The sequence below is a fragment of the Tursiops truncatus genome, chromosome 15 (genome assembly GCF_011762595.2).
Source record: "Tursiops truncatus isolate mTurTru1 chromosome 15, mTurTru1.mat.Y, whole genome shotgun sequence".
NCBI lineage: Eukaryota > Metazoa > Chordata > Mammalia > Artiodactyla > Delphinidae > Tursiops > Tursiops truncatus.
Window position 1 is genome coordinate 60,682,663 of NC_047048.1, and position 24,561 is coordinate 60,707,223.

General features: G+C 47.5%; 1 protein-coding gene and 1 long non-coding RNA gene across 3 annotated transcripts in view; one reads left to right on the forward strand and one right to left on the reverse strand.

Moving 5' to 3' along the window:
• Positions 1 to 11,354: 11,354 nt before the first annotated feature.
• On the reverse strand, positions 11,355 to 15,473 carry LOC109552650 (uncharacterized). The gene is made up of 3 exons (XR_002179526.3): positions 14,282 to 15,473; positions 14,020 to 14,203; positions 11,355 to 12,630 (listed from the first exon to the last, which is right to left on the reverse strand). It is a non-coding gene; the product is annotated as an uncharacterized lncRNA (long non-coding RNA).
• Positions 15,474 to 15,743: 270 nt separating this feature from the next.
• Positions 15,744 to 24,561, forward strand: part of DNMT3B (DNA methyltransferase 3 beta) — a 37,616-nt gene continuing 28,798 nt past the window's right edge. The window contains exon 1 of one of the 2 annotated variants that reach the window (XM_073792865.1): positions 15,744 to 15,981. Coding sequence is in view for 1 of the 2 variants with exons in the window: in XM_073792866.1 (XP_073648967.1) it covers positions 16,193 to 16,273 (81 nt within the window). In the remaining variant the exon portion in view is untranslated. Of the gene's footprint in view, positions 16,274 to 24,561 lie in introns of both variants that reach the window. The other variant, XM_073792866.1, reaches the window with a different exon arrangement.

Sequence of the window (24,561 nt, forward strand, 5' to 3'; positions counted from 1 at the left end):
GGCTTTATTTTATGCACCCAAAGACACCCTGTGTATAATGTTAATACTTTGCATTGTCTCTCATATTATTTCTATTTTAATGTTTATCACATTGTGTTTTTGCTGTCATTTACACGTGTCTCCTCTGCTTACTAATTATGTTGTCTTGGGCAAATTACTAACCTTTCTGTGCTTCCATTTCTTTTTTCATTTGTAAAAATGGAGACAATAATACAACCTACTAGAAAAGATGAAATGAGATAATGCTTGTAAAACACTTAGCACAGCAACTGGCCCATGCTAAGTGCTCAATAAATGCTTGTTATTAATAGTATTCCAAATTTTCAATCTTATAAAAGGAAGATGGCAATAAGAACCCTGGTACACAATTCATTTTCCACATCTGATTATTTCTTTAGGAGAAATTCCTAGAAGGGTTAAGGATATCATGTTCTGACTTTCAGGGTTCAAAATAGCACTAGGATGACAAACTTTCAAGTTAGGGAGAGACTAGACCATGATTGATCTGAGAACACCCAGAAATTAGCATTTCAGCCTGAACAGGAACCCGGTAGCAGGTTCATTTCCCTGATGAGGACCCTGCTCTCCTAACCCACATTCCTCAACCCTGAGAAGAATTCCAAGTCCTCTAAGAGAAACTTCAAAGTCTCACACAACAGCATTCTTGGTTTCAATTATAAATGCTACAAAAACCTCATCATAAAATGCGGCATAATATTCTACTAAGCAAGAATACAATAATGCTCATAATGAATCCCCATTGGTTGCCTATTCAGATCTTTACAATTTTTCAATTTTATTATTAAGAAGTTGGCAACTAGCAAGGACAGTAGATAAAAATTATCTTTCCAATGTTGTCCTTCACAATCCACTGTCGGATAGAAAGGAGTTGTGATTACTGTTAATGAGATAACTTTGTAGCAGGAAATGCAGACCTGGGGCCAAGCCTCCTTCTAGAGAACCCCCGCCCTCAGCAGCTCCCATTTCAGCCTTAATGAGGGACCTTGCTCCCTTCATTCACTTTAAAATGTCCCTGCAGAGGGCAAAGGAGGCCCCCTCCCCCAACCCCTGCAAGTGAAAGGAGTTCATTAAGAAGTCCTTTCTCAGGCTGGAGGATTCCCACTGGGAATTTCACCAAGGGGCTAGGTTCTCCCTGGGAGAATTGTTGACACTTCAGGCTCTGAAATGCCAAAGGACATCTTTTAAAAAATTAAACTTTTAATTCTGAGACAATTGTAGATTTACACTTATACTTTTAAGAAATTATACAGAGAGGCGCCTGTACCCTTTTCCCAGTTTCTCTCTATGCACAGATCCCATCTTGCAAAGCTAGAGCGCAATCTCCCAACCAGGATAATGACATTGATTCGGAGATACAGAACATCTCCATCACCACTGGGATCCTGCATTTTAGCAGGAGGGACAAACTCCAGATGCTCTTTCTACCAAAAACTAGGGGAAAAAGTACTGTGGATATTTTTATGTTTCCATTTGTGATTATCCTCATCATACCTTCAATATTATCTCCTTTATTATAAAAGATAACAAAAGCCACAAAATTACAGTTAGCCTAGACTCTTCAAAACACCTATGTCATGAAAGTCATTAACAAAGGAAGGCTAAGGAATTTTTCCAGGTTAAAAGAAACTGAAAGGATAAGGTGACTATGTAAATGTAATGTGTGATCCTAGATGGAGGCAAACAATTGCTATAAAAGATACTATTGGCACAGCAATATGAATATCCTTAACGCTACTGAACTGTATGCTGTACACTTAGGCAAAGGGAATTCCCCGGCTGTCTAGTGGTTAGGACTCCGCACTTTCACTGCCTAGGGCCCTGATTCAATCCCTGGTTGGGGAAATAAGATCCCACAAGCTGTACAGCATGGCAGAAAAAAAAATGAAAGGAAAGAAGGAAGGAAGGAAGAAAGAAAAAGAAAGAAAGAAAGAAAGGGCTAAGATGGTAAATTTTATGTGATATATATATATTTTTTAACCACAATTTTTAAAAAAGACATTATTGGGACAATTGATGAAATTTGAACATGACTTTAGATTGGATATAATATTGTATCAATGTTTAATTTCCTGAATTTTATCATTGTACTTGATTTATGTAAGAGAATGTCTTTTTTCTTAAGAAATATATGCTGAACGTATAAGGTAAAGAGGGATAAAATGGTTCAAGAAAAAAATGAGGAGGGGGTAGTGCAAACATGGCAAATGTTAACAATTGGTAACTCTGGGAAGAATATACAGGGATTCTTTGTATTGTTCTTGCAACTCTTTTGTCAATTTTGATTTATTTGCAGAATGCATTTTAAAGGTTTTCTTTTAAAAAGTTAAATGATCTTTGTTCCCATCCTATGATGAGAGAAATGGTTTTCTATTTTAACTCATATATCTTTGAGTACTCACTCTGAGAGAGGTGCCTGACATTTATATGCATTTTCTTCCTTAATCCTCTCAGTAACCCCACCAGGAGGTCATAACTCATCCTTGTTTTTATAGAAGGGGGGATGGGCTTAGAGAGGAAAGGTGCTAATCAAGGTCACTTGCTGGTTAGGGGCAGGACTGAGGTTGGAACCTCCCAAATGTGCTCTCAGGATCACTCTGGAATGGCCTATTAGACTTCTTTCTCCATGTTATTTATTTATTTATTTTGAACTATGGACTCATATATACACTGTTTACACTATTTAGCATCTTGCCTTTTCACTTAGAAGCATGTCTTGTAGCCCTATTTCCTTTTCAATAGCTGTATAGTCTGGATGAATTCTATCTGATTTAACCAGGCCCCTATTGATGGACACTTAGGGTTTTCCCATGTTCGCACTGTTACAAACAATGTTAGAGGAAACATTCCTCCCTGCACAGACACTTGCACTCTTATGAATGGAGTTGCTGGGCCTTAGAATGGAATTGCTGGGTCAGTACCTTTTTTTTTATTTTTTCTTTTTTTTTTTTTGGCCATGCCACGGGGCTTGCGGGATCTTAGATCGCTGACCAAGGATCAAACTCGGACCCTGGCAGTGAAAGCACCGAATCCTAATCCACTGGACCGCCAGGGAATTCTCCCTGGGTCAGTACCTTTCATCTGGGGAGGATTTGCTTAATGCCCAAGAAGATTTGAAGTCAGCTTTGTGGAGACATTTGTCCATTCATGGGACACGTCTTTATTGAACACTTATTATGCCCCCATCATCGTGCTAGATGCTGGTACAGAGCAGTGAACTAGAGACAAAAACTCCTCTGTTGGGAGGCTGTTAAGGGCAGAGGAAATGAGATGCTTAAAATAGGAAGATTTAAAAAAAAGAAAGATAGTAAATCAGGACCAGGTCGGAAGCAAATTCACCAACACATGGGGCAGCGGAGAGATTACTGATTAGTTTTCAAATTGGCTCTGAGCTTGTTTGCAGCCAGGGGAAAGGAGTCAATTCCACTTTTAGTTTTTAATCCTTATACATGTAAATGAATGTAAACAATCCTCTATTGTTAGACTCCTAGGACAGTTCCTATTCTCTGATTTTTGTATGGGATGTGGTGATGTACTTGCTTGTCTGTTCAAAAATATTTCTCCAAATCTCAAGATTTTTCCTTGAGACAAATTTGAGAAGTGGAATTCCTGGGGTAAAGTTTAAGCCTGTTTAAGATCCTTGGCCTAAGCTCCGATGGACATTTACACCGTCCCCTCTAGAAATTTGCTTTTTAAAGGGCCCTTTGGCAGTTCCTAGTTTTGAGGGTGGGGGTGATAATGCCTCCACCTTTGGGGAATCTCACCCCTTATTTCAAATTCAAGGCGGGATTCACTTTGCCTGAGAAAATGAGGGCTTGGATCCCTATTGTCTGCTTTGTTTTTCTCCTCAGGACTATTATAAAGTGAATGCCTGCTCTGGGCCCTGTTTAGGACTGCAATGCAAATTGCTGCTGGGTGTTGTGAACACAACCTGGGTGTAACCTTGGAGGAGTTCCCCGGGGGAACTTTCTCTTCTAGACCATTTTGATTATCTGAAGGCTGGAGGAGTCCATTGACTCCTTCAGACAGCAGATACTTATTGAGCACCTACTATGTGCCAGGCCCTGTGCTAGGTACCGGGGACACAACAGTGAACAAGACAGGCTACTGTTCCGCCCCTGTGCAGCTCCCAATCTGATGGAGGAGATACCCCGTATCTGAAGAGTCACTCAAAGACATTACAAAGGGATAATGCTAGGAAGAGAGTGGGGGCTTGTGAGCAGGTTCAGTTGGGGTAGGGGTAGAGGAAGCCAGGCATGAGTAGACCTGAGAGATGAATGGAGGTTAAGCCGAGTCGTCAGGCCTTGAACATAGGAACTAAACAACCCAAGGGGAAAGCCCTGGGGTCTTAAGCATGTCACCCAGCCTTCTCCCACCACTCCCCAGGTCAGCACAACTCACAGTCATTTTCCAAAGCCCAGCCTGCAGGCAGAGTTATTGGCATGCTGTGTATATGGACTTCCTGCAGCTTGGAGGGAGAGGGCCTGCCCAGAAGAGATCAGGGAAGGTCTGGACATGGGGGAATCCATCCCCTCTATGCTTATCCTGAAACAAAAGAGGAGGCGGAGTCCAGATGCAGAGCAAACTCAGGAAGTAGAATCCTTCCTTTCCAGTCCCTCAGCAGCAATAACAGTTGTTATTATTACTACATATCAGGCACTGTGTTAAACACTTTCCACATGGCTTCTTGTTTAACCCTCAATAAACTTCTGAAACAGAGATCAGCAGGGCCAGGGAACTTGAGTGGCCTGCCCGAGGTCACACAGGTGTCTGAAGCCAGTGCCCTGAGCCACAGGACCTCTCCCTCTTCAACCTGTGGGCAGCACTCTATAACAGGCGTCCATGTACCATCTCACTTTCACAATGAGGAAAACATTGGGACCCCCGCCCTTTTTTAAAAAAAAATAAATTTATTTATTTTTGGCTGCATTGGGCCTTCGTTGTTGCACGCGGGCTTTCTCTAGTTGCGGTGCGTGGGCTTCACGTTGCGGTGGCTTCTCTTGTTGTGGAGCTCTAGGTGAGCGGGCTTCAGTAGTTGTGGCTCACTGGCTCAGTAGTTGTGGCATGTGGGCTCTGGAGGGCAGGCTCAGTAGGTGTGGCGCATGGGCTTAGTTGCTCCATGGCATGTGGGATCTTCCTGGACCAGGGCTCGAACCCGTGTCCCCTGCATTGGCAGGTTGATTCTTAACCACTGCACCACCAGGGAAGTCCCGGGACCCCTTTTAAGGGAGGAATCCAAGCCTTAGAGAAAATGTGCTAGAGGTATGTCCCAAACCCCTGTTCCTGACTTAACCAAGAAATATTTCCTGAGCACCTACTAGGAGCTAGGCCCTGTTCTAGGTGCATCAGGAACAAAATATAGCAGTAGTCAAGCAGACAAATAAGCTGTCCCTCATGGAGCTTACACCCTAGTCGAGTAGACAGACAATAATAAGTAGGTGAATACACAGCAGATTGGATGATGGCAGGTGGAAGGGAGGTGCGGAGTGCTTGTGGAGGAAGGTGGAGGTTTGCTCTGTTAATGGTGGCAGTGAAGGAAGGCATCTTTAATAAAGTGACATTTGAGCAAAGACCTGAAAAAAAATGAAAAAATAAGCCACGCAACCGTATAGGGGAAGAATTCCAGGCATGGGGAGAGAAACTGCAAAGGCCCTGAGGTCAGAGTATGCTTGCTGTGTTCCAGGAAAGCCATGAGGCCAGTGTGGTGAGAGCTGCGAGGACGATGCAAGGTGAAGTCAAGGTCGGATTGGGTCAAGATCATGGGGGCCCTTGTGGGCCATCAGAAGCACTTTGGTTTTTGCCCTGAGATGGGGAGTCATGGGAGGGCTTTGAACAGAGAAGGAGGGTGGTCTGCCCTAAGTGTTGCAGAGACCCTTCTGGCTGCTTCAGAGAACACAGGGGGCAAGTTGGAAGCCAGGAGTCCAGGAAGGAGCCTGGTGTAGTCTTCTAGTGAGGAGGACGGTAGCTTGCTAGCTTGTACCAAGGTGGTGGCAATGTAAGAATGGTGAGGGTCAGGTTTTGGATCTGATTTGAGGGAAGAACTGTCAGATTTCCTGCTAGATCCAGTGTGGAAGCATGAGACAAAGGAGGCAAGAATGACACTAAAGTTTTTGGCCCCATTCCACGCTCTACCATCTGCCTTCAGTGGAAGAAGCAAGTGCCCAGAGGGGGGAAGACCCTTGCACGAGGTCACTCAGTGGGTTAATGGGAGACTAAGACCAGAGCCCCAGGCTGCCGACCTTCTTACCCCACCTCAGGAGTCAAGCCTGAGCTTCCAAACATAAGGGAAGGCCCCGGGGTACTTGCTGGTCTGTCTGAGAGTGGGAGAAAGATAATAATGACTCAGAGCACCTACTGTGGGTAAATGGGGTCCTTGCTCTCAGGTAGCTCAAGGCCTAAATATGTGTATCCCAGAGAATGAGCAGTTAATTGTTTATTGGAACTCAGAGAAGGAATGGAACTCATCTGGCCAGGAAGAAATAAATTCCTTTAGGCATTGGAGAGGAGGTAGGATATTTTTTTCTCCCACTAAAATACAGAGAAAAAAAATACGTGAGTGTACAGGGAGTATTTTTTTTTTCCTTCTCTTTAAAAAAATATAAAGCTCTAAAACAGGCAGTCCATGATGGAAAGTATTAGAACACTGATTGTCTCTGTAGGAGTCGGGGCAGGGATTGCCTAGGAAGGGACACCAGAGAACTTTCTAGGGTGATGGTGATGTTCTATATCTTGATAGGGGTTTGGGTTACACAGGCGTGTGTGTATACGTGTGTGTGTGTGTGTGTGAAGGTTTAACAAATGTACATCTAAGATTTGTGTGTACCTTTGTACGTAAAATTTACCTTGAAGACAAAAAAACTGTAAACAAACATTAAACTTTAGTGATATGCATGTTGAAATGTCTAAAGGGAAGTGTATTGATGTCTGCAAATTACTTTGAAATGTTTCAAAAAATAAGATGGATGGATGGATGAATAAATGGATAGATGTGTAACTTGGGTGGTGGGTATAAGAGTGTTCCTCATAATTTCTTTCAACTTTGCTGAATGCTTGAATGTTTTCATAATAAAATGTTGGAAAATTATAAAAATAATTAATTAATTGTTATATAGTCATCTGGGACAATTTAACAGTAACTCTTAAAACTGAAAATATCTGGGAGTTCCCTGGTGGCCTAGCAGTTAGGATTCTGGGCTTTCACTGCCAGGGGCCAGGTTCAGTCCCTGGTTGAAGAACTGAGATCCTGCAAGCAGTGCAGCTCAGCCAAAAAAAAAAAAATTGTAATGGATTATAATGGGGAGAAGTTGCAAACACACTCATTGTCCATTAACAGGATAAACTGTTAAATAACTTGCAGTTCATTCATACTGTGGAATTCATAGAGTTTCAAAAGAATGACAAAGAGTCATAAGTGCTGACACAGCCATTTTCCCTTGGGTTGACCAAGGAAAGGGCAAAATGTGATACACACACAACATAACATGGCCTTCACCCTACCTCCGGGACTTTGGTTTTTGCTCTGAGGGCAACCGTGTACGAGTTCTAAGCAGAGGCTTGAGGGTAGTGGGGTAGGGGGACTAACGCTTTATAATTCAGCAGGACCCCTAGGCATCTGTCTGGTGGTAGCAAACAAATGGGAACTTCAGGTGGCAACCCTGGAACCTGGACAGTGGACGGGGGAGGACAGACATCTCCTGGAGGCCCCAGAATGCAGCTGGAATGGACACTAGGGCCTGGAACTTGCAAACAGTGAACATGGCCTTGTTCCTCGGCACCTGTATTCCCTGTCCCCATCACTACTACCGTCTCAGCTGACGTTTCTTCAGGGAGGACTCGAGGCTGAAGTCTGTGCTGCTGTGTGTGAGGACATATGTGAGGCTGTGCATCATCCCCTTCAATCCTCACCAGCCCCTGTTTTATAGATGGAGGGAGTGAAGCTCAGACAGGTAAGCTCGTCAGGCCAGATAACAAGCGGCAGAAACAAGACTTTTACAAAGAGCTTCCTAACACTAGAAACCTATCAACTGTGGATGAATCAAAATCAATGTTACCTCATTTCATGATCATCACAAAACTTGGAGGGGCCGTGGGGCACTCTCTAAAGAGTAAGGCACCGGATCTGTTTTTCTTTTTTTTTAAAGATTTATTATTTATTTATTTATTTCATTTTTATTTTTGGCTGCATCAGGTCTTAGTTGAGGCTTGCAGGCTCTCTGGTCGTGGTGCGTGGGTTTAGTTGCTCCACGGCATGTGGGATCCTAGTTCCCCAACCAGGGATCGAACCCGTGTCCTTGCATTGTAAGGCGAATTCTTTACCACTGGACCACCAGGGAAGTCCCCCTATCTGTTTTAAGGCTCAGGATGGAGAAAGCCATCAGTGGTTTAGGCCTGGGCTCCCAGTCAAAAGCCACAAAGACCAATTACGGACAATTCTGTGGGAGTTTCTTTTCACAAGGGCCACTATGAGGGGTGTGTTTCAGGGCAGTGGACAGTAGGGCTACGTTTCCTAAATCACATCTATACCTTTAAAAAATCATCATCTTGGGTAATTCAGGGGAGGCAAGTTAGGAGTAATGTTATCATTGCTACTACTACTACTAATGAATAACTTGAACATTCATTCATTTGATGTCTGGCGAAATGGGGATAAAATGTTATCTGGATCCAAAGACTTGCAGAATGAAGGGAGGGCTTTCTTTCTTTCTTTCTTTTAAAATTTTCATTGAAGTATGGTTGATTTACAATGTTGTATTAGTTTCAGGTGTACAGCAAAGTGAGTCAGTTATACATATACCCACTCTTTGTGTTTTTTTTAGATTCTTTTCCCATGTAGGCCATTACAGAGTATTGAGTAGAGTTCCCTGTGCTATACAGCAGGTTCTTATTAAGTTATCTATTTTACATATAGTAGTGTGTATATGTCAGTCCCAATCTCCCTATTTATCCCTCCCCTACCAAGGGAAGTCTTTCTTGCTTTCTGCTAGCTCCCACTGTGCCAGACACCATGCAAAATGCTTCATTCATATATGATCACATTACTAACCCGCCTGCTGAAAACCTTCCAATGACACCGCATGACCTGGCCCTGCTTTCTTCACCAGATTCCAGCCTCCTCTCCACTGCTGCAGCCACGTGGGCATCCCCTCAGTTCCTTGTGTGGACCAGGTTCCCTGTGCTCTAGGACATTAGCAAGCGCTGGTCTCACTCCCCCAAACACTTTCCTCTCCTGTAGCCTCCTAACTGCTGTGTTCCCTCAGATCGCTGCTTGGCCACCACTTTCCCAGGGCGGTTTTCTCAGGCCCCATCACTGAAAATCCTTCCTCTTATTATACCCTGTGCCTGTCTTCTTAGCATTTAACACAACTGTAATCTCATAATTTCTCATGAGATAAATTTAATTAATGTCTGTTTCTCTTACTCACTCAATTGTAAGCTCCAGGAGGGCAGGACCAGGAAGGAGTCTGTTTTTGTTCTCTGTTTTATCCCCAGTCCTACTACAATAGATTCAATAAATATCCACACCCCTCCTCCTCCAAGGCATCCCATTCAGTGAGGGTAACAAGGAAAGAATTTCTAAGCTGGCTTTGCAGGGGATGGAGAGGGTGGGCTGTCAGGACAAGGAGGTAGGGTATCCCCCACTTCTTATCCCAACCCCCATCCCCACTCCAGGGCACTTCCCTTTTTTGGAGGAGGACAAGGAGGAAGAGAAGGGAGATGTCAGCAGCAAAGCCGCAGGATAGTTTTCCTGGCTCAGAAGATGGGGCAGATTCACCTCCCCAGGCAAAGGAAAGTTCTGGAGCTGTGCATTGAGCAAAGGGCTCTAGGACCTAAGGAGACTCGGGATCCAACCTCCTGCCCACCAGTGACTTGCTGTGTAACCTTGGGCAAGTTACTGCTTCTTTCTGAGCCTCATTTTCCTAAGTAAAGGGCCTCCTGCTCAGTAATAAGAATACTAACAATAGCTAATATTTAAGGAGCACTTACCAGGCACCATGCTAAGCCTTTTATGGGGTAGCAAAGTGGTTAAGACCACAGCTTGGCATTTAATACGAGTTTGCAACACACTTCCTGGAAGTATGACTTTGGACAATCGCTCTACCTGTGAACCTCAGTTTCCCCATGTGTAAAATGCAGATACCACTCCTTCCTACTTCATAAGACTGCTATGAAAGTCCATGTGTAATACGTGTAAACCCCCCAGCTCAGGGCTTCCCCGGTGGTGCAGTGATTGAGAGTCCGCCTGCCGATGCAGGGGACACAGGTTCGTGCCCCAGTCTGGGAGGATCCCACGTGCCGCGGGGCGGCTGGGTCCGTGAGCCATGGCCGCTGAGCGTGCGCGTCCGGAGCCCGTGCTCCGCGGCGGGAGAGGCCACAGCAGTGAGAGGCCCGCGTACCACAAAAAACAAAACAAAACAAAACAAAACAAAAAAAACCAAAAAAAAACCCCCAGCTCAGCGTCTGGTACACGGTTATTTTCTCGATACAATAGCTACTGTTAATGTGATTACTTATTTATTTATTATTTTTTTTTGCCACACCACGCGGCTTGTGGGATCTTAGTTCCCCGACCAGGGATTGAGTCCAGGCCCTTGGCAGTGAAAGCGCAGAGCCCTAACCACTGAACCGCTAGGGAACTCCCCCTAAGACGCTTATTTAATAATAATTATTATAAAGAATAATACCTGGCCAGATGCTGTGTACTCATCTAAGCAGGTATATTTAAAGCAACTATTTCAATGGCCCATTGGGGGATTTAAAAAAGCAGAAAAGAATTCCTTCCATCGTCAACTGGGGCAGAAAGGAGTCTGGGTGTTCCTGTTGAAAATGAAAGGTGAGGAACCCACTTTGCAAATGAACGTGGCCTATAATGACACTGCAATTAAGACTGAGTACCTTACAATGGGGTTCTTTCACATACATGGGCTCTGCGAATCCCCGCAGTCACTCCGGGAAGTAGGCATCACTATTATTATTATTATTCCAATTAGAAGGGGAAGACGACAGAGGATCAAACTCCTTAGCATAGTATATGTGGAGTGGGGGGGGGTCACAGGTAGTGGGGGTCGAGCCAGGAGTCTAGTCCCTGAGCTGCCACCAACCAGCTGTGGCTCAGACAAACCGCCTCACCGTGCAGAGCCTCAGTCTCCTCGACTGTAAAATGGAGCTCATTATGCTAGACGTGGCTTGTTGAGGTGAACTGGGCTGGCCTCAGCAGCTGGGAACCCAAGGGACAGGGTTATGTCCCTGAGAAGGCAGGGAGAATGCTCATCTCTGCACCTGCCGTGAGCTGGGACGGACAGGAGCGCGGTGAAATAAGTACTCGTTACCAATAACAATGTATTTTTTTAATTTAGCAAGCACTTTTATGGTGGTTTCCATGTGCCAGGCACTGTTCAAAATGCCTCACATGTATTTTTTCTTTTTTTTAAAAATTTTTGGCTGCATTGGGTCTTCATTGCTGCGCGCGGGCTTTCTTTAGTTGCGAGGAGGGGGGCTGCTCTTATTTGCGGCGGGCTTCTCATTGCGGTGGCTTCTGTTGTTGCGGAGCATGGGCTCTAGGCGTGCGGGCTCAGTAGTTGTGACACGTGGGCTCAGTAGTTGGCCTCACATGTATTAACTCATATAATTCTCACAACAACCCTACAACGTGGTACTATTACTACCTTCATTTTACAGGTGAAGAAATTGAGGCACAGAGAGGTGAAGTCACTTGCTCATAAAAATACTGACCATATATGGAGAAGTTAACTGCTCATCAGGCACTTTTCAAGTGTTATTAAAAACCTGTAGCTGCTCTAAAAGCTGAAAAGATGATGGTATAATTCTATACAAATATAATATTTAATCACAACACAGGCAAAAGCCCATCAATGTGTCGATTTATTAGCATGAGGGCATCAAGGATGTCTGTATGTATGTGTGTTTTTTCTTTTTAATGTTAACCTTTTGGGGGGGAGATAATCTTTTTATTTGAGATAATCTCTAATTTATAGAGGAGTTGTGCGACTAGCACAAGGAACTCATGAATGTCTTTTTAACCAGATTCTCCATTTGCTTACATTTTTGCCCCATTTGCTTTCCATTCTCCCTCTCCCATATACATGCATATTATTGTTTCTGAACCATAGGAGGGCAAATTGGTGACATTGTGCCCCTTTATGCCTCAATACTTTCGTGTTTATTTCCTAAGAGCAAGAACTTGCTCTTATCTATGGTTTTTTGATGACAGAGCAAATGTCCTTTAAGCACAGAATTTTTGTCGTTTCCTTAATAAATATTGATTAACATCACATCATGATTGTGATCTGTTACAATAAATTTTTAAGTAAGCACTGTTGCACCTGTATGCAACCAGAGGAAAATCTGAAATCAATCTAGAAAAAAAAGTTTGTGCGCATGTAGTAACATCTATATATATATTTTAAATATCAAAAAGCAAAATCTTGGGGGTCTGGGAGACTAAAAAGCAAAATCTTTCTTAAAAATATTTCACTGGCGGCCAAAGCCTTGTCTGCCTAACTGGGTAATCCAGCATCAATGTGTTCATTTAAATGCATTCAATGGTCCCAGCAGCAATCCCCTGAAGTCTTCTCTCTCTGTGGCTGAGGAAAACTGAGGTTTGGAGAGACCAAGTGACATTTATCAGATTCACATGATCTTAGAGGCTGGATTCAAATCACAGTATCTGATGAAAGGTCCCCCTCTTGGACATGGGGCCAGTGCCTCTGAGAATGGATGCTGGGGGTGAGGGTGTGGTGTGGGAGATGTATATGGTACACCCTACCACCCAGACAGTGTGAAGAGCACTGGACAGAGAGTTGGGGGACCTGGGTGCCAACCCAGCCCGTGCTGTGACTCCACATTCACACGGCCAAGGCAGACCCACTGTGCTCCCCTCCAAATCCAGTCTGCAAGCCTTCCTCATTTAGGTAAATGTACCACCCTTCGCGCTGGTGCTCAGGCTAAAACCCCAGGGGTCATCCTTGATGTCACTCTTCCCTTTACCCACTGGAGCCAGCAATACCACTTGGCTCATCCTCTACGATCTATCCCAAATCCAGTCACATCTCTCCACCTCCTCTGCTCCCACCACCGTCCGTAGTCTTCCAGATCAGGCACCAGACTTCTCCCCATCCACCTCCCTACTCAGGTCTGTTTTAAACATCTGAGTCAGAACATGGCTCACGTGGTGACATCCCCGCCATGGCTTGCCAGGTCTCACAGGACATGGCCACCCTGTTATTTTTTCCCTCCTTACTTCCTGTGCTCTGGCCACACTGGCCCCCTGGCTGTCCCTCCCACATGCCAGGCTGGATCCTGACCTGGGTCTTCCCCTGGCTATGTCTTTCCAGTCTCCATTTTACAATATCTTCTTCCCAGATTTATCCACACCCGACTTTCTCTTGTTTGTTTATTTGTGTTTCTTGCCTGACACTCCCTAACCAGCGTGTAAGCTCTGAACCTTCCTGTCTGAATTCCTAGCCAGGTAGCCGCCACATAGCAGATGCTCAATCAAGGTCAGGCTGCATGGCTGACTCACTTTGCACAAGCCCTTCTCTTCTGTGGGCCTCAGTCCCCTCATCTGAAATGGGGCTCCCAATTCTCCTTGCCCTGGCTCCTCATGGAGTGGCTGAGAGGCTCAAATGAGGTGGTAAATATGACCAAGGAACTTTGCAAACTATAAAGTCCTGTGCCATGGGGAAACATGCCATTTTTCTTTCACCTCCTTTCCAAATGACAGGACAGAGACCATTTGCTTATTCAGACCTTATATGTTTTTCTTCCTGGAGTTAGGTGGTCTGCTGTCCCTAGAAATGCCTGCCATGTCCCCCCAAACCCTACTCTTTGGCATCTTAACTACACCTTCCAGGCATTCCTGGTGGTACACAGACATCCTTTGCCATGTGGCAGGTCTTAGCTTATGGATCAGAAAACAGAGACCCAGCAGCCCTCTCCACAGGCCCACGAACTTCATATAATTTCTTTCCTCTGAAGACTTACCACAGATGGTGGGCACAAGCCACAAGCCCTCTTGAGAGATCTTCTTCCTGCACCAACTGACTGGAACCCAATTTTGGATGTTTGTGCCAGAAGGTCAAGGAGTTCCTGCCACTCATTCACATGAGGCTTTCCTGGTTGCTGAGTCCATTTCACTTTCGAATCTCCTTAGCCTCTCTCTGGGTTCCTAGGTAGAACAAGATCCAGTAAGTTTAGAAACGTTTGCCGCTTCCAGAGAATTTACCATTTACTCATTTGCAAATACCTGGTGAGAGATGAAGGGAAAAAGCTGTGGTTTTCGGAGTCCAGGAGTCAGGAAACCCGTGTTCATTCATTCAACAAACTTGTATTGAACTCCTTGTAGGCACTAGAAACAGAGCTTGGAACAGGACAGACAGATGCGGTTTCTGCCCTCATGGAGTAGAGTTTACAGTGTGTGTGTGTGTGTGTGTGTGTGTGTGTGTGTGTGTGTGTGTGTGTGTAAAACAAGAATAAGAAAGATGTAAACAAGGAAATATGCAAAGCAATTTCAAATGGCTATACGTGCTACAAAGCGAATGAAATAGGAGTGAAGGAGGGGAGACTGTTCAGGCAGGTTGGTCAGAAAAATCTTTCCAGAAGGTGACATTTTGGGAGAAAACTGAATGGTGCAGAGATCTGGGCAAAGAACATCCAGAAACATGCTTGATGTATTTGAGGAAGAGCAAGGAGGTGAGAAGATTAGATGAAGTGAGGGAGGGGTGAGGCTAGGAGACGCCTGGGAAGGCAGGCTGGAGCCTGCTCACCTAGGGCCTTTGTGGGCCATCTTGTCATCATTCATTTGTTCTTTCATTCATTCAACATTTATTCAGCATCTAACTGTGTGCTGAGACACACTGAGACCTTGCCCTCACAGTCTCATACCTGGAGACACACAATATGCAGGTAAACAAATACTGTCAGCGTAAATACCAGGTATGAGAAATAACAGGAAGTGCTGGTTTCCAATAGTTCAATGCCCCTTTAAGGGCAGAGGCCGTCGAGACCTCTAACAGACTGGGGCTTCTCCTTCGAGTGATGCCAGCTGTACCCCAGAACCCAGCCAGGGACCTGTCTTCGCTCCTCTGCTCTCCCTCCCCTCCCCTCAAGATGGCCGACAAAGGGCCAGCGGGGTAGGAGGGAGGGAGGAAGGACTAGTCCGAGGGTCCAGAGCGGGATGACTGACCCGCGGGGACACCGCAGGGCCCAGGTGGCACTGCGGCTGGAGTGGGGGTAAAGGGGAGACCCGGCTGCTGTGTGACTCCGGTGGGGGCTCTTCCTTCTCTGGGCCCCCGCATCCAGACCTGCGCGTCTGTGTCCGTGGTCGGAGTGGGGGCGGGGAAGATGGGCCCTGGGAGGAGTCTTGAGGGTTGGGGGACGTCGGCGGGGTCCCCTTGAAGGCCTGTTATCCCGGGGGTGATTTAACCTGCCGGGGGGCCGGGAGGCGGCGCCTGTGGAGGAGGAGCGGAGGGGTGGCTCCGGAGTGATTTCAAATTTCCCTCGTCCCCGCCCCCCGCCCTCCGCGCCCGAGGTCCGGCTCTGAGTGGCTGCGGCGGGGGCGCCCCCGGGCGGGGGCGGGGCGAGTGTCGGGCCGGGGTTACAAGGGGACTCGGCACCGCCCCCTCCCCACCCACTCCAGCTGCCCGGTCCTGCCCGCGCCGCTTCCTCGCAGCAGCCGCCCCTCCCACGGCCCGGCGGCCGCAGCCCGCGTGGACGCCCCGAGCGCCCCCCGACGGACGCCACCGGCCCACCGGCAGGCGGGCGAGCGGGCGGCCGCCGCGCCCGGCCGGCAGCGCGGGGGTTAAGTGGCCAAGTAAACGTAGCTCGGCGATCGGCGCCGGAGATTCGCTAGCCGAGCGCCCTGCGCGGCCGCCCGCCGGCCTCCCGCCAGCCTGTCCGGATCCGCGGCTAGACCGCGGAGCCGCGCCCGAGCCAGGCTCTCGGCAGGTGAGCGCCCCGTGGCCCCGGGGAGGCTCGCCAGCCCGAGGATTCCGTGGGCTGGTGGGGGAGGGCATAGCGGCGGGGTCCCGGGACTGCAGGGAGGGAATCCCGTTCCGGGACCTCCTGGGGAGGCGGCTCCCATCCGGCTGGAGACCAGGCATGCTTGGGGAGGAGAAGTCCCTGATCCTACTTGGGGGAAACAGGCAAGAAGGATAAAATGGGCGGGGAGCATGTGTCTTACAGCGATACGAGTGGAAGGGATACTTGCTGTGTTCCCGAGACCCAGAGGAGCAAAGAGGTTCGTCCCCAGGGAGGGCGATGGGCGGCCTTCCTGGGGTCTACAGCCGAGGGGAGGAGGTCTCCCACTGGAGAGAAGTGGAGTTACTGGGGAGGGGTATTCTTACCTGGCCTCGGCTAGAGAGGGAGCCTCCTTGGGGAGGGGCACGGAATAGAAGAGAGTTCGGCCAAGGAGGTGAGCGTCCGTCCTTTATGACTTGTACCTGGGGGTTCTTCTGAGGGACTTTTTTTTTTTCTTTTCCGTCCCAGGGCTAGGAGAGAGCTTGTGGATGGGTGCGGGCGAACAGGTGGGCCGGGGTGTGCGCGCTTCTCGGGGGCGTGTGCCAGAGGGGCGGGCTCGCGGGGTACTCCCTAGATGAGCTACGGAGAGCGAGGCGCTGCGGGGCTGCAGGGATGCCCTCGGGAGAGGCTGCCTTCTCCCTGTGCACACCTGGCCCGGGAGGCGCCGGTCCGGGGCGGCGCTTCCCTGCCCCGGCCACGCTGCCTGCCCTGGGGGCTCACTTTCTATTTTCCCCTCTTCCAGAGTCAGGCTGGTCCCACTTCCCAGACTTGCAAACTGAGCCTGAAAACTTCCAGCAGTACCTCCGTGCCCGTGTGATTGGTTCGGCGAGGGAGGGTGGGTGTTGAGCCCCACTTCACTGGGGAGAAAGTGGAAATTGGGAAAGAGCCGGCCGATTTAGCAAGTTAGCAACAGAGAGTTGCTCTTGGGCCTGGGTTTTCCCCGTTGGAGTCACGCACCTGTGGCAGGGAAGGGCTGCAGGAGTTCTGGGCCCAGCCCCAGGCCTGGGCCTCCACTTGGCCTCCTTCCCTTATCTGGGCTGAAAGAGGCTGGCTGGGCCGTTGTGCTTCCCCATCCCCTCAAGCTGAGATGTGTATGAATTAAAGAGAATTAAGGACAAGACTATGATTTCTGACTTTCCGCCTCCTGATTTCTGGATGCTGTGAGTTTTGGTGAACTGGTGGTAATTGTTTTTGGGATCCCTGGTGGGGCCCTTGCTTCCAGGGCCCAGGATGCCGACCTGCCTCTGCCCTCCGCCACCAGGACTGCTGTGACTTCTTGCACCCCAGCCATTGGAATCCCCAGGTGCAGACTTAATTCTTCCAGCGTTGAGATGACGCTACCTGTTTTATAGGGCTGGCATACAGTAATCCCTCAATAAAGGCTTGGCATCATTATCTAGTGTGTGGTCTAAGCAGGCTGCCCTCTTTTAGGGGAATGCATAGGTCTTTGGCATGTGTTTAAATCTGTCCCTGTAAATCTGTTGCCCTGTGTTCCCTAGTTATTACATCTGTGAAATAGGAACAATCGTGCTGATAACCCCAATTTGTGTAAGAGCGAAACTAGTTTTTACATGATTTAACCTCTAACCCTCAGTGTTTCCTCAGATGCCTGACAGAGGTAATAGCCCCTATCACATTAAGCTTGGGTTAGGACTCAATGCGATAGTGCTTGGCATAGCAGGTGGTGAACGTTGACATTGTACTAATTAACCGCTAGCCCCTCTTTTTAGGGTGGCCATTAATGAGAATTGGGGATGAAAGGAGGTACCTCCACTGGCCCCTCCTTTCCTGCCTTCCTCCACCAAGGTATTCCTCTGAGCTGTGAAAGCTTTTCCAAATCATTGTCTTCAATTTGGGAGTTGGCAGGAAGGAGTGCCTTTGTTCCTTTTTGAAAGGAACATGTTTTTGTTTTATGGGTTGGGGCCATTTTTACACCCCCGCCCAAGTTTGGGGCCTACCTTGAAGGTGTAGAGCTAAGTGAGATCCTTTCCCTTTCCCCATTGGGGTGGAGAAGGCTGAGACAAAGGGCCCAGGGCTGGGGCTGGCTGCCTCCCGCTCCTTAGAGCCATAAGCAATACCTCCACCCCTTGCAATGTTGGCTAGGAGGGGAGGAGGGTATCTGGGAGCTGCAGGGGGCGAAGGGGAGGAGCAAGGGAGGTGGGGCTGGGAGAAGCTGCTTCCCCTCCTTCCTCTCCTCCAGCCACGTGGGGCCTGCAACCCAGAGGGGCCTGTCGCGCTTTCTTACTGCAGCCCCAAGCTTCCTGATTGGGGGGTGGGGGGTGGTTTGGGGCAAGTTCTCCTTCCCAGAAAACTTGCCGTGGGACTGACTTCTTTGTCTCAGACCAGCACTCCTGCCAGCTGTCCCACCTCCAGGCTCAGATACTTGGAAATTTCACCCGAGATGGTCCTCACTAAATCTGAAACTCCTCTTGGTCCAACAGCATGGCAAGCGGCCCCACCTCAGCCTTTGAGAGGTACAGGATCTCAGGTTAGGCACACTCTTGGTGTTGAGCGAGTTTTAAAACCATGAATTTAGGGTGATTTTTCAGTTTCATGGTGGACCAGGGCTGGAGGACTACAGAGTTCCTCGTGTTGTCAGCACCCTCTTTGTAAAGTGATGGGCTGATGTTCTCACTGGGCCGAAAATTTGCAGCTGATGGAACTCAGGGGGATCCAGGTACTTCGGCAGCTTGGTGGTTAGTGCTTTTCAGAACTTTCATATCTGCCAGTATCCCAGGACAAGAGTTTGTCCTTCCAGAAGGGAACAAGCCCAGTCCAGGTGTTCAGATGTGTCTGGCTGTGGCTGGAGGGAAGTGGCCTGGTAAATGCAGAGGGAGCCCACACATGGGGCTGCTGTGCTGGATTACCTTTCTGTGACGTGGGTACAAGTACACACACACCCAGTAGAGTTGGTAGGAGGATGAAATGCAATCCAGGGACCTTTTAGCTTAGCAAGCCTTAGGGTGCTCTTTCACAAAATGAGTTAGGTGGGGGCCCTAAGTATTGTAAAAAGCCTGTTATGCTCTAGGTCATGTTAGTCATTGGAGTCAGTACACTCACGGGGCCTGGGCTTTGGAATCAAATCTGGATTGGTATTCCTGTTCACTCAGTTTATAAGCCGGTGGTGAGCCCCAGTTGCTCCATCTGTAAAATAGGGATACGCTGTTGGCCAGTTCCAGGGGATGTTGAAGTCAGTTGAGACGCTATAGATTAAAAAGTGCACATACTGAGGATTCAATAAATGTCGCATTATGTGGTAAATACTGAAATATTAGCAAGTGGTCATTATTTACGTCTTGAGAGAAACAATCCTGGTTAGCATTCCTGAGATTTTCCTCAGGGAATAAGCAAAAAGTGAGGAGGACCTGTTTTGTGTAGGGAATTGGAATATTTCAAAAAATGACTTTTATTGTGTTAGATACAAATGAAAATCAAATTTACCATCTTCAGATGCCAAGAAAAAAACGGGTCACGGCCTATAATCTCACAGTCCCAACGTAATGAATGTTTTGCTTTCATTGGGGGAGAGGGTCCTCAATTTCTTCTAGAAGTGGAGAAAAGCGTAGAGAGGACCAGCAGCCCTTCCTTAGTGAAGGGATGAGAATGCAAGGAAAGTACAGAGTGGTGAGGAAAGGTGCTCAATTGGGGAAGGTGCCCACCGTGGTCACCTTTGGGGCCGGCTTCCCAAGCAGATGGAATTAGCCATTGAAAGATTATGATGAGCGGGAAGTTAGAAGTGCATTTTCAGAAACGACTGATAATTGATGGGTGTGAGGGATCCGTGGGGAAATGTTCTTGACCAACAAATTTCCTTTTGGGGACAGTTTGATGCTGACCAGGTGTGTGGGAGGAGGAGATAACGGGAGAAGTGGGCCCAACATTGTTGGGGACTCTTCTCCTGAAGTTGAAGGAATACATTTCCTTGAGCCATTATATCCCTTGTTTTTTTCTACTCTTTCTATAACTCTTATTTATCAGACGTGGTTCCTCCTGGCCTGGTAGAATTTTGGCCATTTGTCCTTAAGTTCTGCTTTCTGTTTTGAAGGGTTCTTGTCCTACAAATTCCATTTGTAATGATGTCTTCATCTTGTTTTTTGGACACATCCCTTATCTCCCTGAGAATCTTCATTTAGCTTTCAGTGCTCCCTCCAATGTTTCTGAGTATGTCTTTTTGTTTGTTTTCACTGCTTTCATTTCTCATATTTAAGTTTTGAAACTTATCTCCATATTTGAGAGAGACTGAAATTATCTGTGGGACTTAAACTGGAGGGTTTCTTTGTGGGATAGGGACTTGAACATGTCTTCAGGTCTCCCAAAATCTGAAGGAAGTTCTCTGATATATTGGTTTGTCTTATTCCCCGAGGCAGAGGAATCTTTAGTGCCCTGCCTAGAGAGATGTACAGGCCTGGCTGTGAGAAAAAGGTACCAGGGAGTTCTCAGTTTGGTGTTAATCTCTCCCCCTGATCAGGTCTCCTGTGTTGCAGCCTGGGTGGAGAAGTGGTTGCCTACCTGTTTCTTTTCCATCCCTCCCTGCAGCCCCACCTTCTGAGGTTAACTGCGCTTCCTAAGCAGCATTTATTTCCCATTGCGTTTGCTTCCTGTAGCAAATGGTGGCATGCTGGGGCCAGAGCCAGGGCCTTCCACTGCACTTCAGCTCCTGGGAAGGGATGATGCCTTCTTGGTCAGTGTTCCCATTCCTTAGCACAGTGCTGGGGCCCCTGATGTCCTGGCTCCATGAATGTGTGCTGCGTAACTTGAGTAAAGCAACAAAAGCTGGCCTCAGTCAAGCCTGAATGTCCTGTAGCTGCGGCACTGAAACCCAGAGGGGACACCGCAGGTGAGCAGGAGACCTCACCTGGGACACGGTGAGAAATGCAGTGGTAGGCGAGATGCCTGAACAGGCAGGTGCTGTCCGCAGGGATTTTATGGGTTGTTCTGGGTTATATGGGAGGCAGGATGATAGGATTTGGAAAATTCTGAGCAAATGTACATAGAGGTATGGGTGAAATCTTGTCCTCTGTAGTGTAAGAGCAGAACAGGTTTTGGGGGTGAGCCTACCTTGTTGTTATCTCCACTGTCCCCTGGCCCTCCCTACTCCCCAGTTCCTAACCTCAACCCCATGAGGGCAGGGGCTGGCTGGCCCTTGCCTGCCTTTGATACTCCTGCTGAATGAACATAGTTCCTGAAGCATAGCAGGAACTCCTATCTGAATGGATAAGCGTGGCCTTTTCCAGGGTCCTGATCTGTCCTAGGATGTTATGTGTGTTGGTCTGAAAGCACAGTACAGAGTGACTGCTCAATATTAAAATTGTCGCCCTTACCTAAGGCCACACAGCTAGCAGGGAGGGGACTCTGCATTGAAATGCTGTGAAATTTCTGAGCTCTTTGCCTCTTCCACCTGGCTTAGACCCACAGAACTGGCAGGATGCAGTTGGGTTAAGATGCTCTGGAGTTACCTGTCTGCTGACTGCTTTGTCTGCATGCCTGATTCACCACTGCGTTGAGGTGGGCGGGCCCAAACCCCTACCAGGTAATTGTGGCTGGTTTTTCCAAAAGCCGTGTATGTGAGATATCATGGGCTTTTATGAAAAAGCCAATTTAGTGTGCAATTCCATTTTAACCTCATATAGTTACAACTTTTTTTCTTGTGAAAAAAGACCTTTTTTTTTTTTTTTTGGCCTCGCTGTGTGGCTTCAGGATCTTAGTTCCCCGACCAGGGATTGAACCCGGGCCCCCACAGTGAAAGCCCCAAGTCCTAACCACTGGACCGCCAGGGAATTCCCGTGATGGGAACTTTTAAGATCTACTCTCAACAACTTTCAAAGATACAATAGAATTTTGTTAACCACAGCCACCGTGCTGTATGTTACATCCCATAGTAACATACATAGGGACTTAGTTACATGCATAGTAACATACATAGGGACATAACATAGGGACTTAGTAATAACTGGAAGTTCATACCTTTTCATCACTTTCCCCACTTCCCTCATACATTGTACCTAGTTTTTCTTTTTTGTCTTTTTTAAAAATAAGTAATGCTCAAGGACTAATTTTCTGATTAATCTGTAAGTCCTCTCACGGAAGCAACTAGGAATGATGTCTAACGTGCATGCTAAGCTCCCTAGAAAAGAAATCTAAGGGCCAGAAGAGGGAACTAGAAACAAGAAAACCCAAACTGGGGCTTCCCTGGTGGTGCAGTGGTTGAGAGTCCGCCTGCCGAGGCAGGGGTCACGGGTTCGTGCCCCAGTCCGGGAGGATCCCACATGCCGCGGAGCGGCTAGGCCTGTGAGCCATGGCCGCTGAGCCTGCGCGTCCAGAGCCTGTGCTCCGCAACGGGAGAGGCCACAGCAGTGAGAGGCCCGTGTACAGCAAAAAAAAAAAGAAAAGAAAACCCAAACCAAGGGATGTCCAAGACCTTTAAGGAGAAAATCAATGAAACTTCTCAATAAGGTTGGCAGGCTTGTCCTAGCAGGTATGAGCATTTATTATAAAGCTACCACGATTAAAAGAAGTTGCAAGGGGTAAATACCAAAAAAGAGAAGTGAACCCAGAGACATCCCATTTATATACAGGAACTTTATAAAAGAGGTGGAGTTGGGACATACTAGTTATTATATGTGTCTGGTTTTCCTTATAGGGAAAATTGAGATCCCTACCTCAAACCATATATAAATAACTTCTGGTTAACTAAACTTGAACAGTTTCAAAGGAAGAAATGTTTCTTGGACAGTGACATTTTTAAGTTGACATTCTGATTGTGAAAGTAACATGAGGATATGGTTGTCCATTCCCCCACAAGCTACCTTCCTGAGATACCTAACTTTTTACAGTTAGAGGAAAAATGCTGGAGGAACTTTGCTTAATGCACACGGTAATGAATTAACAAATGGGATTGTATTGTGAGGCAGACTTTCACTTTACATGGCTTCATCTAGCAACAGTTGCCCCATTCTTTGCTTCTCAGTGGTCTCCCCGGTGTGGCTGCATATAATTTAGTCAGTCTCCTATTGATCATTTGTTTGCAGCTTTTGCTACAGCAAAGAAAGGCAGTGCCGATCCTGCCCACAGGTTTTGGTGAGAGCTTTGCGCTGAGTCAATTCCTCGCAGTAGAATCCTGTGCAACAGGATGCAGACACTTGGCATGTGAGATCATACTGTCAGATTGCCATTCTCAAGGCTGAATCAATATCCCCATGGCATTGGTATGTGGATGGGCTGAGATTTAAGGCATAGGCTGAAGCAACGGGTGCAGCCTGCTGTGAGGGGCAGAACTGAGGGGGTAGCTTTTCAGAATAGTGATCTCCTTTCTTCCCTTACCCCTTGGGAAGAGGGCAGAGGGCTCTTTGGCTCTGGTTTTGCCAAGGAGGACAAGGCCACAGGAGTGGGCATGGCAGCTCCCAGAATCCTCTGCGTCTCATCATGCCCCACCTGTCATTCTGGGTGACCTGTGGCTTCCTTGTCCACATCTGCACGTCCTTCCTAGGGCTTCCCAAAGAACTTGTAGGGGAAGGGGGCTGTTTGCTTGCATTTTGTTTACATAGGGTAAAAAGTTTGACTCCAAACTCCAGTTTAAGCTGCCGTATCTTTCGGATCTTTCTGTATGTTCCTAGGTTTTCCTGTGAATTATCTAAAAGGTAATGATATATGATTTTACCACAATCCATTGGCAAACATCCAGGTATTTGTTAGTATTTTGCTATTAATGAGCAATGCTGCAAGGAGCATCCTCATAGTCAACTTTTTTACTTGTCCAGTTTGACCCCTGCTGGGATCAATTCTTATGATGATTCTGATAAATATGCCAAGGACCAGCTATCACTGTACAATGACAGTGGTGCATGTAGCCATGACCCAGAGGCACTGAGCAATTCTCCAGACTTCGGAATCATGGATGAAGGGATGCTTCCCTTTGTGAGGCAGGACTGGGACGTCTGGGAAGACAGCACACGAGAAAGTGTAATCTCCAGGGGGTTTTTTTGTTGTTTTTTTTTTTTTTTTTTTTTTTTTTGCAGTACGCGGGCCTCTCCCGTTGCGGAGCACAGGCTCCGGACGCGCAGGCTCAGCGGCCATGGCTCACGGGCCCAGCCGCTCCGCGGCATGTGGGATCCTCCCGGACCGCGGCACGAACCTGTGTCCCCTGGATCGGCAGGCGGACTCTCAACCACTGCGCCACCAGGGAAGCCCAATCTCCAGGTTTTAAGGTTTTGTCGTCTACTTTGGGATCTGTAGCACCAACCACCTAGGAATTAGGTGGGGTCACTTCATTTCACAGACTATCAAACTGGGGCTTGAGGAAGACAGGACTTTTTCTTCCCGCTTTCCTGTGAATCTGATCTCTTAGGAATTTAGTGGAGATCCCTGATCAGGCAAAGGCACTGAACTGGGACCCTGTGCTCTGTGTGCAGCCAGGTGGGCAGCCTATTTCTGGCCTCCTTGACTTGGTACTGTCCCTGCTGCCTGGCTGCCTCCCTCTCCACTCACCTGGGTGAGCTGTCCCTTCTGGGC